The sequence below is a fragment of the Actinia tenebrosa genome, unplaced genomic scaffold (assembly GCF_029948245.1).
Source record: "Actinia tenebrosa isolate PJP-AT-01 unplaced genomic scaffold, QUT_ActTen_1.0 PGA_scaffold8__29_contigs__length_14323225, whole genome shotgun sequence".
In the NCBI taxonomy this organism is placed as follows: Eukaryota; Metazoa; Cnidaria; class Anthozoa; order Actiniaria; family Actiniidae; genus Actinia; species Actinia tenebrosa.
In genome coordinates this window covers 8,427,068-8,442,575 of record NW_028292585.1, presented here as the reverse complement: position 1 = coordinate 8,442,575, position 15,508 = coordinate 8,427,068, and the positions used below count along the sequence as shown (strand labels likewise).

Genomic DNA, 15,508 nt, shown 5'->3' with positions numbered 1-15,508 from the left:
TCTCTCATAAATATTCTGAATTTGAAAAATATACTATAATATATTAATGACATTTTCAGTCGTCTGATCATAAATTAAATAAAAATCTTTACAGCACTCAGTCTATAAATATATTAATATCTCTGATAAATAACTATAGAAATATTGCTTTATCTGCTATCATGATAATATATATCATATTTCATTAAAATCTATTAAAACATTTTAAGATTCATAAATTAAAATTAAAATTTTGCTTTCACTTGATTGAAAATACCTCTTGTTTCGAATGTCGAATGTTGGTTTTATTGAACTGTCTTGCGTTACTTGTCACGCTAACAGTAATTGTTAGGTACCGTGACATTTCAGCGTGACAGCATATTTTAGATAGCAATAAATAAATATTTCTCTCTTGATAAATTAAACAGATAAATAAAATGCGTATATTCCATGACGTACTTTCAAGTCAAAATATTGACACATGACACGTCATGATTAGTAACTTCATTGACCTTATTTTCCAGGAAGCGCCTTATTTTCCAGGAAGCGCCTTGGGTGTTGTGAAAGTGAGGTTGGGTCTTCCTTCTTCAAACACACAAGACACTCCCTGGAAATTCCTTCCCACTCAGGGAAGGTTTTAAAAACTATTTAGCTTTTTATTGCAACAAAGTTTCCTGTGAATTACCTTTTTAAGCGAAATATTTTTTTCTTGTCACATTCCTTTTGCACTACTTCACTTTCATTTGCCAGACTTTTGATGTATTTCTTTTATCATCTTACTCTATTTAAAGCCAATAAGATTTCGTCGATTCTAAATTACCAATCGCTGCTTTCCTTCCTTTCATCCAATAGCAATCGCTGTTAATACATCCAATCCTCATCATCTTAATTCCATGAAATGCGCTGCCCTTTGTGAGAACCGTACTTTCTTTGCGGATTTCGGTGCACCGTTCCTTCTGATCGCAAGATACCAGTTAGCTTGGATTTTCGATCGGTAGGCTGTGTATCCTTTTGGATGATGGACTTGATAGAATACACACCGATTCAAGCTTTGTCCTTGATTTTTGTTCTAAAAACGGGAAAAGAGAAATCGTTAGATTAAAACCAATGATGTGTCCAATCAGTTTACTAGTTCAGTATTACAGCTATTTAGAGTTATTTTACGTATCCAGCAAAGGTCCTAGAGAGCCTTTGACCTGTCTTTCACCTGGAGATTATATTTTTAATGGTCACCTAGAATTAGAACATAGCAATAAGCTAATAAACAAGGCCAAGGTCGATTCCACGACCGCATGAGAACCATTCATCTTTTGGCTTGACAAACGACAGATGTGAACTTCAAAAATAAACCTCGGACATATCGATTTCCTTTTTACTAAGCTTTCAAGGCCAAAAATCCATCACTAGGTCACTCATGAATTTGACCTTGGGTTTGGCTATAGTTGGTGTTTGTCACGGCCGCCATATTGGAAGAGTTTAGTGAATTAGTCTCTGTGATTTATCGATCATCCAACATGGCCACCTTGTCTTTGATTATTTCATTTTTCATGGAAGTGACTGCAAACCACCTCTTGCAAAAACTGATTGAATCACAAGAAAGTCCTTGTAATTATTCTTTAAGTACATTTCTACTACTAACAAGAATGATACTCAAGGGAATATACAGCTATTTCACAAAAGGTTGGTGTAGGTTTTGTTGCATCTAGCATGCCGTATGTTGCATATCAAGACCAAACTCAGTGCATCCAAGAAAACTTTCACCAATCTTTTTTGCCATAGCTGTACATGATTTTCTCTTAGCTGTAATATAATACTCGAAGCATAATTTCAGTCGAGAAAATAGCACATGGCGATTATCATTCAAAAGCCAGTTAAGGTAGAGAGAAAATTTCTGCCTAGAGCAAAAAAGGTCTTCTTACGTACCTCTACCATAAGGCTACCGTGTCCAGACATACACAAATAACGGCTACCATCGGATGATTTGATTCGAACTTGACCCTTAAAACCAGCTGATTCCAGCACTAGTTGAGCTATTGGCAACAAGAGAAAGAAAGAGCATGATTAACGACGACTTCTCAGAAAATATTGGCTGCTTACTAAAGCAGAAACAAAATATCCACGAGAAGGGCGAGGAGGCATTCTACACATTAAAAACCTAGAACGCATTTTTGTCGTGGGGGTAGAAAATAAATATTCTCTTAAACAAAATAAAATAAAAGCACCCTTGCATGTGGTGTCAAAGCAGCTCAATTTGGAGGACAAAACAAAAGAATTTGAATCTAATAAGAATTGGAAACCTTTTGCTGTGTCCTCCAAATAGAGCTGCATTCAGACGGACTGCAAGGACTATTAAGTCACCGCCGATGTAAAGTTGACTTGAGTAAACAATGCATTGCGCCCCTAGCTTCAAGATTACTTGGCGTCTGCGTCTGGTTAAGCGACGTTATGACTGAAATCAGCTTTTGCTGTTCTTACCATTCGGATCTGAACGATTACCAAAGCCATCTACGCTGTTATTATTGATCCTTATATACTTGGCGCTGTTCTTTGAGTATAAGTGTACTGTTCTCTCAACACCAATTCCTTTCCCAAGACCCGCTAACGTCTGAAGTAAGAACAAAATATCCGATTAGAATCAGCAGTGATCGAATCAAAAGAGTCGTAGAAAAATAAATAAAGGACTTGAGGTTGGATAAACTGTCGTCCGTCGGCAACACGATCACGACAGCCCCACGCGGGGAAAATCCTTGGTTCATAGCATTTGGATTTGAATTGTACCCTATAATGAAGTTATCGTATTGAATCCGGAAGGCTGGAACAGTACCGAATGATTTATTTCTGGGTAGACCCGGATCGCACTGCGGAATCAAATGAGATAAAAAAAGGCCGCCTCTTGCTGGTGTTTGATACATGCTATATTCAGTGGACATTAATACAAGATAACTTGAAAAAGCTATTGCAAAAAAAAAAACTTTTTTCTGGCTTGGTGCAAGTGAAAAACCTGAGGAAATGATACTTTGCATGCAGAAAGAAAATTAAAAAGATAGGATATTATTATACCATGATAAATGTGTTTGCACAACAAGCTAACCATGTTGGCGCGGTGAAACTAAAAACAAGCCACAAAATCCTACTATATAGACGGGAAACTCAAAACCCGTTGATAATGCCTCTTCAACAACTGATAGCCTTATGCTCAGTGTCGATTCTCTAGGACTATAATCCTTCTCTTTGCGGAGCGATGAGTGCGCCGCGACTAATCCCTGCAAGTCTGGAAATAAGTTTTCTTTGTTCACGTTCTGCTCTTACTAATTAAATGCCTTGATTTTGTCGTATGAATAGTTATGCACCTTGGTAAGGTTAAGAGTGATATATGCAAAATACTCGAAGGAATGTCATGTGAAAAAAAACAAACGATCATAGTCTGGTCGCAAATTTGCTTTAAATTCAGGTCGGGAGGTTATTCTTAAAAAATATTTTCATTTATTAACTTCTGACAATGATGGTCGTAATTGAAGGCACACTGCTACAAAAGACGCCCGAAAGAAAGCGTTGATTTTCAAATTTGGGATAGAGGAAAGACTAAGATCTCCGTGATAAATCTTGTATCATATCAGGATGTGCGTTCGCTTTGAATGCAGTGATTGTACAAATAATAACTGATTATTTCATAAAAAGACGATAATCCTGATCCTATTCAATTTTCGCTTTTCCTCCTCCCTCTTCCGGAAGTCTTTCGGCAACCTATGATCGAGCGCTGAAAATTTCTTCAAATAAGATTAAAATATTTCGGTTCAAGAAAGCAATAAGAGACTTTTTTGAGCTCGCTGAATTTTTTCAAACATATGGACAACAGGTATAGCGAAAAATCACTCGCTTGTATTCATATTTAATTCCAATTGCAAGTTTTTGTTGATGTATATGACTTGTGTGGTCTTACTCCAGTACGACGCCGGCTATTCTTAAAGCTGCGTTATCTGAGTGATTCACTACTCTTATCGAGGATATTTTCGCACGCCAACATGGTAAGTTGGCCGAACTCCGACCGCGTACCAACCGCGCTCATGGACACCGTCAGTAGATATGACTTAGCTATAGCTAATGTGGCCAATGAATGAAAGACCATGGGAATACATCACTTTGACGCTAACTGCTCCAAAGTTACAGAGAAGAAAACACTAAAGAGTCCATTATGCAGACCACTCGAGCTCGTCATTTTCTCGCAGGATGATTTCATAACCGCAATCGCTTCCTGTCGGATCGTTAGGTCTTTCTGAACTTTATATCAATACTTGAAAAAAAATAACTAAGATTTGGGAAAAAATTGTATGAAACTTTACACTGTGGTAACTACAGTTTCAGAATCTCATTCTTTGCCCCCGGCCCCCCCCCCCCCCCCCCCCCCAAATGCAGGCCGGCTGATATTATTATCGGCATGAAAACACTCCATTTGGTAGACGACTAACTAAATTTCAATTATTTTAGTTTTCTGTGGGATTGGGCTATTTGAAGACCGCTTCGTCTCACAGACAAGAGGTTTTAGGCGCTTCTTTAGTAGTGCTGATCTATTTAAGTGTTGACGCATGATAAGTGTCTACGGCTCTTATGTGCCAACATCAAAACTTGCCAAAACAAAGACAAAAGCCCGCGATGCGCGCTTCCGACCGCCAAGAAAAGAGTTTTTCATCGATAACACGTGGATGCCTCAAGCTTATGTTTTCCAGTTGAAACATTCATTTTTCTCCCAAATCATTGCTTTTTTTCTTGATTCAAAGCCTTTTTTCTTTCTTCCTAAAAAGTTGGTATCTTTCGCCCTTCCGATACTAAAAACGACATTTCCCGGTTTTAAAGATGTTTTTCTCTAAGGAAGGATTTCTGGGTTGACTTACTGGTTGATGTGTGAAAGGTTAGCCCTGTTTTGTAGAGTATCAGTTTCATATATTTTCTCACATACGGCTGGCATCTGACCAGAGATCAGGCTAGACGACTAATCCTAGTCTAGAAATAAATTCAAGGGCCCATCTAAGCTAATATTTCCTAACTGAATTTCTCCCAAAGGCGACCGAGGAAAAAGCAAATAAATGTAAACTATAAACTTAGGAAAAACTGGCTAAAGTTTGAATGTAGAAAAGACTTGAAATTTGTTGAAAAACTTTAAAAAGTCATGAAACATTTGTCGATAAGTTATGAACGATTTCCCATAAAGTAATTATCATTTTTATACTGTAAGTTAGTAGAGCGAGAAATAACTTTGTACTTTGAACGAATAAAATTTGAACTTTGCTCAACTTTTAAATTAAATTATCTCTCAAACATCGATCACGCAAGAGTTTTAGATTATTACAGTTATTCAATTCATGAATCAACTTGTCTTACCTTGGTAGAAAAGACGTAAGGGAGAGTTGGTTTTGCTTTAGTCCTGTATGAGAAAAGAAATGAATATCTAAAATGACAAGCTAAGCTTGATAATCAAACGCTAAATGATTATACGTTAATGAGGGTCAAGTTATCACTCTAAGATACAGATCTTGAATAGTACAAAGAATCGCTTACTTACATAGAACAAATTGTAGCAATGAAGAAAAATACTTGTTTCAAAAAGTTTCTCATTTTCGAGGATACTCTGTTTTTATCTTACTCGAGTTTGTTCTCTGCTGTGTTGCTTGCTAGAGCCAACTTGTTTAAAGAGGGTTTAACTTCCCAGGGAGTATTTATTAACATACGGTTGCGGTAATTTTAGTATTAATATAGGCCTCGTTGGAGTATCGGAATTTGATACTTAAAATACCGTGACAAGTCGTTGGTGTCGATGTGATTACGATAGAAAACCGATGAACTTCCGATAAGGAACGTAACAAATACCCAGAATATCCTCGAGAATTAGGAGAAGGAAAGACAGACAAAGGGAAGGCAGTTTCTTCCCTATTCCTATACGCAGGCGTAGGCGAGTAGCAGACATAGTGGCAGTTATTTTGGATGTTATAACTGGGCGCGATTCAAAATGACTGGGGCAATTTTAGTGCAAAAAGTATGTAAAACTGCAGCTAGTTTCTCCTCGCAAAACAACGTTTCAGCACTAATTTAAAATTCTGCCACAAATCGTAATTCAAAAGCACTTAAAGTTAGGTTTTACGGAAGAAAAATGAGCTAAAATAAGCGGGGGTGTCGAAACAAAAGGGGTTTTACCAAAATCAAATAAACAAGCTGACTTCGTCATCTGTAAGTTATCTCAACTTTTCCACGCATTCGAACTATCCAAATTTCATTGTCATCTTTCTATTCTTTTTCGCTTAATCATGATTTTATTCAAATTTCGACAACTTAAACAGTCTCGCCTTTATTTTATGAACCATGAAAAATGTCATAGTCAAATCTTGTGGAGTACGAAGTAACGTAATCTCAAAAATCATGACGTAAGATGTGATTTTCGTGACGCTTAGCAACAAGTCAGTCTGAGTGCTTTAGTTCGTTGGTGATATTGAAGCACATGTTTTAGGCCTGAGTAACCAAATTACTCAAAGCCTTAGCTCTAAATAATTGTCCTAAGATCCTAACATTTTGAATTTTCTCTATGTTTTGAAATGATATTAATCTAGGCACTGTCAGAATGTCAACCCTTCAAAAAAAATTCATCAAACCTCCGAAAGCGTTCTAGTATGATTCATTTTCCACTGAAAACAATACAGGTTATCGTAAAAATGAGAACTATTTATTCAAATTGAGCTCACCCAACATTTTCTAAGATATCGATGGTCAAAAGAACAGAAAAGGTGAAGTGAAAGCGGACGGAAAGAAAGATTTAATATGCTTTCAGACGACGAGACTTCGATGCCATTACAATTAGTATACTAATGCAGTCAAGTCAAAATTATGGCGATTCTGTGTGCAAAATATTCAATTAAAAATGCATGTTCTAACAAAATATTTTACATGAGATTCCAAGCAGAGTAATCTTATCTTTAGCTTTTCTTTACTATTATTTATAAATAGTTGCTAGTTGAATTTCCTTAGGGCAATTTTTTTTCTTTTAACTTTTGAGTTACCGATTGGCTTTTCCGGTGCTTTTCGTTCAATGGTATTGCCAAATTAAGTTAAACAAGTTGAATACACCTAAACTAATTAACACGACGTTGTGGAATTCGTTCATTTTTAGGTGTGAGGCGTACATTCGTCTAACTCGAACAGCAAAATGTACAAATATTTGTACAAAAATTATCAATTGTTTTGCCAATTTTTTTATGGTAGAGTGACGACCAAGTGTAAATATGAAAAAGAAATCCATCTTTAATTGGACATAGTCCACTAACCAACTACATGGCTGCTACATTACTACTACATTACTTCCAGTTTGTGCTAGGAATTGAAAACCACTCTCTGACGCGGTCACGCGTTTTGGCAGCACCTATTAGCAATAGAATCTGCAGTAATTTTTAAGTCATGGTTGATCTAAGCCAATTGCCAAATTTTCCAAACGTGGAAAAAAACAACATTACAATTCATTTAATTGGATACAGGAGAAATAAGCTATAAATGAAGAGTTTTCTGATGGCTATATATCTAAACTTTTTAGAATATGAATTGAAATGATCATCTATATTTTTCGAAATCGCGTCAAGGGATCATGAGGTCTTGGCCGGGAATCTCACTTATCTGTACCTAAAAAATTCTCATATATTATCACTCAAAAACGCGTAAAAGCAAAGCCATTTTAATGCAGATATGTTTATTAATGCTGTATTTTTGCCAATCGGTTTTAGGTATTTTTGGTTCTATATACATCGTTTCGTGGTTCATATTGAAGCTGAACGCTTAGTACAACGGATTAGAAATGTTTCCATTTTGTGCCTTCAAGTTTTCATTGAATTTTTGTCGTTCAAAACAGACTATTAACTAAGTATCAATGACATAATCGATGCCACTTGTACGTGGAATAAAATAATAAGAAAAGGATATCCAGCCCTAACCATCTTTTACCACTCACCCAGCCCAATATCAGGCCTGACTCGGCGTGACACAACACCGGTTCGTTTGATAACAGGTCCAGGTATGTCATCAGTGATTGCCTACGTCAAATCCAAACCACACACACACGTGTTTATAACAATAACTCCGGCTGTGAAAATCTTAAGGATGCTAAAAACAACAGTTACGAACTAAAAATTGGTTTAAAATAACGTAATTTTTGACTATGTGGTACACACATGGAGAGGTTTTCGTAAGGTCACAAGAACCCCGGTAGTGACTAATGGGTCGAAACACTCTTAACGGCTAAACGGGACATTGATTGCTTACGTGAAAAATTAAGCGTTTGTCTGTTCCGAAGTTTCTTGCCAAAGGGGATCGGTCCAGCAGGACGGAAATTGTATATATCAACGAGATGAAAGATTTGAGGGATACTATGAAATCTTAGTTGCAAGACGTTCATGGGGTTAGGCCAAAAAAAATTAAAAAACCCGCATGAAAGTTGACCTCATCCGAGAAATCTTAGACTAATAAAATCCTCATAGCAAAAGTTGAATTTGTCTTTCTTTGTTCGCTATAAAATAAAAATCTTGGTAACTTTCTAAATAACGCATTTGTAAACGTAAATTCGATTTAGACAAGTATGCATGCTGCCACTCAAGTTTTGGTAAAAAAAGCATAGTTCATAGAGGGGATCCAGTCCCGTCTAGTAACTATGATAAAAGGTTAACTAAAAAAAAATGTAACTATAATAAAAGGTACACGGTCTCTGCTCTGTAGTTATTTTGTGGAATTTCATTTACAAAAAATATTTTCAGTAGTTGTTTGGTTTGATGTACTTCACGTCCTAAGGGCTGTATGTGCTTGTTTTTGTAACCCTAGGTCAACTAAGAGTGGTGTTTTTTTTATTGAAGACGGAAAGCCTTCAGTAAGACAATACCATGTTTAATACTAGACAAAAGCATCCCTTCCTCCCGGTAAGGCTAAACAACAATGTCGGTCTAACGTCACTACCGCTCGGTATGAAGATTGAATAACAGCCAAACGTTTTTTTCCCTGTGCAGCAAATACCAATATAAAAAATTCTACAACTTTCTGTTGTGACCAATATATCCATTCACTAGTTTATAAACAAGTAAATCTGAATTGATCTAGAACGAGCTAGAATTGTGGGGGAGGTTTTGGAATTTGAGCTCACTTCTTTATTTTTGGAATAGAAAAGAAGAAGTATTGTCAACCGTAACTTGTGTATCAGTTACTCAACTTTGAGCTTTATTTTCTCAGTCGTAAGATTTCTCAAATTCTTGCTGTCCTGTACAGCATTCTCGTCGTGCAGATAGAAAATAATGCACTTGTTGTTCAGTGTGTTGGCCAAAAACCAAAGAAAATAAAACACTGATTTTGCCGCTAAAAAAAGCCAGCATGAACGATTAAGACTACCAAGATCAAACTCTCGGCCGTCTCGTACATGATGTTACCTTTTTTACAATAATTCCCTCCACATGGGATCTCCTTATTATGAAAGAAAAATTAAAGAGCTAGGGGTATTGATATTACCGACTTTTGTTTCCTAGTTTCCTTGGAACTACTTACTGCCGCAAAGCCGCTGTTTTTTTAATTTAAACATATTACCTCTCTGTGTTCTCTCCAAGAGCTAGGCTCATCGTGGGAGATTACTGTTTTTACTAGTAACCACTGGTTCCTGCGCTCTAGGGTATTGGAAATTACAAGCGAACCGTTCAAACGTCGGTAGAGAAAAGTTAATGTAAAGCGGCATGATAGAGGATGTTTTCCTTTTTTGCCGATTTATTTACTTCGATTATTCGTAAACAATGTTTCCCGTAATCAATTCAAGAAAAAACCTTATCAGTGATTTTAGGGCGCTCTTACGCGATTAACTTTTTAGCTGGAATTTTGATGTAACAAAGTTGCGAGACAAATTTCACCGCAACGTGTAACATGTAGCTAATTGCTTGTTTTTTGTTTCTTTGTTTTAATTCCGAAAATACAAGGTGCTCTATAAAAATCTAATGCGTTTACCACTCCTGGGTGGATGGCTTAATGCCTAACAGGCCTTGCGACCCAATTGATAAGGCAGCCGATAGATCGAATTGATAATTTAGAAGTTGAAAGTATCTAGTCAAGAAAATTTCCCAAGATAAGAATGTTTTACTATACTATCAGGTTTTATAGCACAGCGGCCGGTTCGAACGAAGAGCACTAGTGCTAGTTTGTAAGACTGCTACGTGCTCAAAAGTCTAACCTAATGGCTCATATTTCCATTGATTTGTTTTTTTGGTTATTTTTCAAGCATTAAATGACGCTAAAACTGAGAAAAACACTGAATAAGTACTGTCAAAGCGTGCGTCACAAGTAAAACTAACATCCGTAAACTTGATGGCAATTGATGCTGGTATTCCTAGGGACACACAGCTTTATTTCCGCTTTTCTCCTGGTACAAACCCAAGTAAACACTGACGAAATTTTCCCCGCCAATTCTTGTGAACCGCCGCGCCTTCATTCCAGTTGCCAATGCACTTGTCGAACTGTGACCAAAAGGAAATAAAGCCAAAAATAAATCAGCTTCCTATCTAATAATACCAATAAACCAAATGGGAGTGCTTTTGGTCCTTTTTACGGAACAGAATTCCAAGGATTCCAGAAAACCATTTAACGGTGAAATATTTGACGAGCATCGGATTAATCTTTTACCGCAGAACAACTTTAGCGTCATGCTGGAAAGGCATAGGATAATTGGATGAAAAAACGAAACAAATTGCAATCATTCACTGCCATAAATGGAAATACCACAAATGACGAGCTTAAGCGTTGCAAGAATGATTTACAGACAGTAGAAATCATATGAGGTATAAATATGGATCGCATCGTCTAAAGTGATCCATGGATTATCGTACTAGTAGAAGACAAACTGAAGTGGATCTACGAGCTGTGAACTGTAGCTGCATTATTGTCATATTCCATAAAAGCAAGGTTACTCAAGGTTTTGTCTCAGAAATCAATCATTAAGAGTTTGATAAAGTAAAATTTTTGTTCTGTTAAGCCAATCAAAGGACTTAATTTTAACGGAGTTTCGAAACTCGAGTTAAGGTAGTTGCCTTGGAAAATGTTATTTGTTACAACTTTATTTCTTAGCAAACAAGGTTTTTCTGCGAGAAAAATATAAAACTAATGGTATGGCACATACATATTTTTAGTTAAGGGTATGAATATGTCATAATCATAAGGAAAACAAAAATGCAAATTATCGATATTTTTTCCGGCTCTTAAGTGATTGTGTGTGATTAACCTGTTAGCCGTAATTGCTCCATCAAGTCCAATATCTCCGCGATGGTGGCGAGCAGAATGACATTGCATTCAGTTGAGTATGCCTGCAGATTTAAAAATTCTTTTCCTTTTAAAGAATATATATTTATCAATATCTTAGAGTTCAAATGAATCACTGTCATATCGATCTAGTGAACTAAACTTTTAATGCTGGTTCTTTTTGCACGCGTGCCGGCGAAAACAATATGACATCATCGATGACGTCGTCAGTGTCTGACGAAACGGGATGATGCAAGTAGCACACATTTTACATTCTTCTTGACTGAATACACGTGTCATAGTTTATTCTAGAGAATCGAGGGATTTGTTTAGAATAATCTAGAATGATAATTACAATTATAGCTATTACCCAATAAAGTTGTAAAAAAAAAAAAAAAAAGAAGAAGATTTTAAAACTACGTTTTGAATCTTTTTGCTTCTTTCTTCTTTTTCGGATTTCTTGTTCTCAGACGAACCAAATGCATCGCAGAAATGTGGATAACAAATGAAAAGAAATTAAACTTATTTGGAAGAGATGCACAAGTTGATGCTCTATAAATCACACCCAAAGAATAAATATCATTCAACTATACAAGACTTGAAACATTGTTTCCTTCCAACACCTGTTTTCAGATGTCGAGAAATGTCGTTAGAATTGTCAAACACTTACTTGCCTAACTAATCGAAATTATGAATAAAATGGTAACTAAAGTGAGCAGAATCAATGGAATAAACATGTTACAACTGATATATGGAAGTTTTTCTAGTCTTCAAGCGTAGAATAAGAGACTTCAGTATATTCTAGGGATTGTGAATTGTTAATTAAGAACTGAATGAATGGATCCGTTATTATTTACGGAACGTGTTTACTAACGTCGTATACTGCCATACAAAACGAGATCGACATCCCTACATTTGTTAAAATTGATGTTGTTGGTCTTAACCGTTTGTTGGCTTCCCTAAGATTCTAATTTTATTCTATGCATCCAAGCTTCAACAATATTCTATGCAGTATTTCGTAATCTTACAACAAAACACTGCTAAAAATCTTTTTCAGTTCATGTGGTGACAGGTTTCTTTTTGTCTTTTCTTTCCTATCCTTTACCCTCCTCTTTTTTTCTCTCCTTTCTTTCTCCTTTAATTGTTCTGTTTTTGAATGCAATAAACTTTAAAATCTAAAAAACAAAACTAACTTACAACTTCATTACCTAAAAAGCTCTTCCATTGATTCTTTGGCATCAGCTCCGCTGTCCTCAAACATTTCAATCTGCTGTAACTCGTTTGCCACATCGTCAACTATTTTTCCTCCACTAACCATCACACAAAATAAATAATAGCTATACAGTAAAAACGTTGTTTTAAATATACGCATCCTAAAGAAAATCAGTGATAATGAAGTATTCCACGTTCCGTATAAGTGACTGTGAGTTATACTAACAACTGGTGACAGATGTAACTCGTTTGTCACTCTCGAGACCAAAATATATAGAAAGATAACTTAACAAAATCTTGACTTTTTACATTATTGACCAAGCTTCGTTTAGCACCGAAACAACTGACCAATCAATTGTGCTTCCAAGAGTAGCCACCATTTGATACTTTATAATTTGTAATATTTCGTGTTGTTCATTATTAATGAAGTTGGACGCATTACTATCATTAACGTCAATCTGGAAACAGCATTTCACTTAATCAAATTTTAAAAGCGTTTTTTCTTTGCAACTGGATGGTTGGCAGTTTTCTACCTCTGCTGAGAATAACATTTGTTACCAAACTTGTCTTAAATTTCGTATATTGAAAAGAAAAAACATCCGTGACTCTGTAGAGGTTTCTATGATTTTGACAAGTACTTTTTCAGACTTTTGATAATTGCACATCAGTTTTAACAGACAGGATGAATCACGTTGGTGTTTTCTGTCTGTACGAAAAAACCCTTGAAGTGCTCACTTGACTAGAAGACCACGTGTTTTTACGCACGGCACGTGGTTTTTTACATGCCAGTTTTACAGACCCAAGCTTGTCCTTCACCAAGTAATATTTTCATAAAATGAAAATGCTTTGAAATTTTGTTCCTCAATTAACTCAGAAATGAAAAGAAAAGCTAAAAAGTTTAATATCTCGTCTTGCTATGAGTATGTCTTTGCGTTTAAATGTCGATGTTCAGGCTCCTCGCTGTTGTTGGTCTTAACCGTTTGTTGGCTTCCCTAAGATTCTAATTTTATTCTATGCATCCAAGCTTCAACAATATTCTATGCAGTATTTCGTAATCTTACAACAAAACACTGCTAAAAATCTTTTTCAGTTCATGTGGTGGCATGTTTCTTTTTGTCTTTTCTTTCCTATCCTTTACCCTCCTCTTTTTTTCTCTCCTTTCTTTTTCCTTTAATTGTTCTGTTTTTGAATGCAATAAACTTTAAAATCTAAAAAACAAAACTAACTTACAACTTCATTACCTAAAAAGCTCTTCCATTGATTCTTTGGCATCAGCTCCGCTGTCCTCAAACATTTCAATCTGCTGTAACTCGTTTGCCACATCGTCAACTATTTTTCCTCCACTAACCATCACACAAAATAAATAATAGCTATACAGTAAAAACGTTGTTTTAAATATACGCATCCTAAAGAAAATCAGTGATAATGAAGTATTCCACGTTCCGTATAAGTGACTGTAGTTATATTAACAACTGGTGACAGATGTAACTCGTTTGTCACTCTCGAGACCAAAATATATAGAAAGATAACTTAACAAAATCTTGACTTTTTACATTATTGACCAAGCTTCGTTTAGCACCGAAACAACTGACCAATCAATTGTGCTTCCAAGAGTAGCCACCATTTGATACTTTATAATTTGTAATATTTCGTGTTGTTCATTATTAATGAAGTTGGACGCATTACTATCATTAACGTCAATCTGGAAACAGCATTTCACTTAATTAAATTCTAAAAGCGTTTTTTCTTTGCAACTGGATAGTTCAGTTTTCTACCTCTGTTGAGAATAATATTTGTTAACAAAATTGTCTTAAATTTCGTATATTTAAAAGAAAAAACATCCGTGACTCTGTAGAGGTTTCTATGATTTTGACAAGTACTTTTTCAGATTGACTTTTGATAATTGCACGTCAGTTTTTTTTTTTTCTTTTCTTTTTCTTTCTTTCTTGTAATTTGTAATAATTTGTTTAATTTATCAATTAAGATTGAGCTTTTAAAGTAAGATATTTAGTTGTAAGAAAAAACGTTTAAAAAGATTCTTTGCATTTAATCAGTTTTCTGCCTGTTCAGTGAGTTGAATATGTAGTCTCGGGCTTGCCTTTCAATTCTGTATGCATTTTTGCACAAAGGCAGCTAGTTTTTGTGTGTGTGTGTGCTCTTTAAGAAGCAGTATTTTTTGGTAGTGACTGACGAAGACGGGGAGATTTAGATTGCAACAATTTACATTTGAATGTAGACCTATTGATGAAAACGAATCTTGAGTTGCGTACGTAGTACTTCGATCATGCATGTGACACCACCGATGCTTCAAGAAAGAATCCTTAAGTCGTAAAGAACAAATGCAGATTGCGATGTTTTGCCGTGTTAGAACCGTTGTAGAATTGATTAGAATTAACTAGAAAACTGACAATAAGAGATATGCTCAAAAGTTGTCAACTTCGTTGGAAAACATTTGATTTACGATTTCGTGCATTTTGGGGATACCAAAAACACCGCAAAAATGTGAATTGATTGTTCCAAATGATGAATTAGAGAGAAATATAAGCTGGTGTACTCCAGACAATCGCTAAAAATAGAATACTGAATCTAAATAAAGGATTCAAAATAGTTTTCCTTCAACCAACTGATTTCGAAGTTGGTTCAGCCTTTGTTAAATGAAACGAAATTGCTGATCTTTTTTTCGTATATTACTCATTCTAATTATAAGTCAAACTCTTGTACTTCATGCGAAAATCCGAGTTATCGCCCTACAAAATATTAAGATTGACCTACCATTTTCTCACTTATTTAAAAAGTACGAACTGTGAACAATACAAGTCTAGAATTTACTGCATGGTGTCCGGCTTGTGCGCACTTGAATGGATTGAATCTTGAATTTGCGGTGACTATTTCATTCAACTATTTCTATAAAACATACATAGGTGTGTTAAGCAGACCGTGCTGTTTACATTGCTATTCATTAAGTGATTATAAGGGAATTAGGTAAATAATTAGAGAGTGTTTAGCCACGCTTTTAATGCAATTGTTTTTG

At 35.6% G+C, this 15,508-nt stretch overlaps 1 protein-coding gene across 1 annotated transcript; it reads right to left on the bottom strand.

Annotated features, from left to right (window-relative positions):
• Positions 1-159: 159 nt before the first annotated feature.
• Positions 160-5,676, bottom strand: LOC116300166 (fibroblast growth factor 8-like). Its single transcript, XM_031708960.2, has 5 exons — positions 5,537-5,676; positions 5,356-5,398; positions 2,455-2,584; positions 1,903-2,009; positions 160-1,048 (listed from the first exon to the last, which is right to left on the bottom strand). Exons 1-5 carry the CDS (start codon positions 5,587-5,589, stop codon positions 860-862), a joined length of 522 nt encoding a protein of 173 aa, XP_031564820.1. The 5' UTR covers positions 5,590-5,676; the 3' UTR covers positions 160-859.
• Positions 5,677-15,508: the final 9,832 nt, after the last annotated feature.